Source organism: Phytophthora infestans, genomic scaffold (assembly GCF_000142945.1).
Source record: "Phytophthora infestans T30-4 supercont1.87 genomic scaffold, whole genome shotgun sequence".
In the NCBI taxonomy this organism is placed as follows: Eukaryota; Oomycota; class Peronosporomycetes; order Peronosporales; family Peronosporaceae; genus Phytophthora; species Phytophthora infestans.
The window spans coordinates 307666-308632 of NW_003303672.1; the positions used below are offsets into that span (position 1 = coordinate 307666).

The following is a 967-nucleotide window of genomic DNA, read 5'->3' on the forward strand; positions in this document are numbered from 1 at the left end:
AGACTTCTCCGGTGTGAAATTTATCCACACGGCTGGTTCCAGTGGCTGGAAAGGTACGCGACAGCTTGTCGACTGCTGGGTTCTGTCACCGGGGTGCCTCCATTGGACGTCTTTATCGATGACAGCTCATACAACCGTCTATTTCCACGGACATACCAACTCTCGTTAAACCGTGCTCGCAGTCCTGTCCAAATCAAAGCACGGTATGTTGGGAGCCTCAAAGACTTTAACAAGTTGATAGCCGAAATCGGCCTTCTTTATGTGTCCAAGTCGAATTGAGGGCTACGGTCACTACCTTAACCAAGCGCGGGCATCGGGGGGAGTGGTGGTAACCACGGACACTCCCCCAATGAACGAACTGATCCTATCGAGTCAAATGGGAGTTTTGATTTCAACAGAATCTGAGCGTCACCCGAAGATGCTTCTTGGAGGTAAATACGAAGGTGAACGAGGACTGAACGACACTGAGGGGTTGTTGGCTACATTTAACTCTAGCGGGTTATGTAATGCTATCCAGCACTTCGTATCATCGACAACCACCAAGCAACGCGCAGCCATGGGCGCTCGAGCGAGACAACAGTATCACGAAGACACGAAATTCTTTGCACAATCGATGCATAAATTACGCCTGTTCACCCGAAACTAATCGTAAATACGAAAATTTCCCTACTGCTATGCAGTGGATTCGTCGCGGAAATACTTGCGAGGCAACTGGAAATCTCCTCGCTGTCTTCCGCGAGATTCTCACTGGCCTGTTGTCTCGTAAATCAAGCATCGCGCAGACGAAGCCTGATCATGACCAGCCGATTTTGGGATCGGTCACCCGTGTGTTATTGATACAGTAGAGGCAAACTTTGGGTTCTCCGTCCGTGGTTACGGTTTGAATTTTACACAGACGTATATACTGGAGCGTGGGAGCGACATGGAGCCCTTGTCGCGGGCTTCCTCTAATCGGGGTCGTGATTAT

The 967-nt window shown here is 49.8% G+C and overlaps 1 protein-coding gene across 1 annotated transcript; it reads left to right on the plus strand.

Moving 5' to 3' along the window:
- Window positions 1-259: 259 nt before the first annotated feature.
- PITG_19225 (uncharacterized protein) lies at window positions 260-646 on the plus strand (the record flags this gene model as incomplete). Its single annotated transcript, XM_002997084.1, has 1 exon — window positions 260-646. One exon carries the CDS (start codon window positions 260-262, stop codon window positions 644-646), a length of 387 nt encoding a protein of 128 aa, XP_002997130.1.
- Between the last annotated feature and the right edge of the window lie 321 nt (window positions 647-967).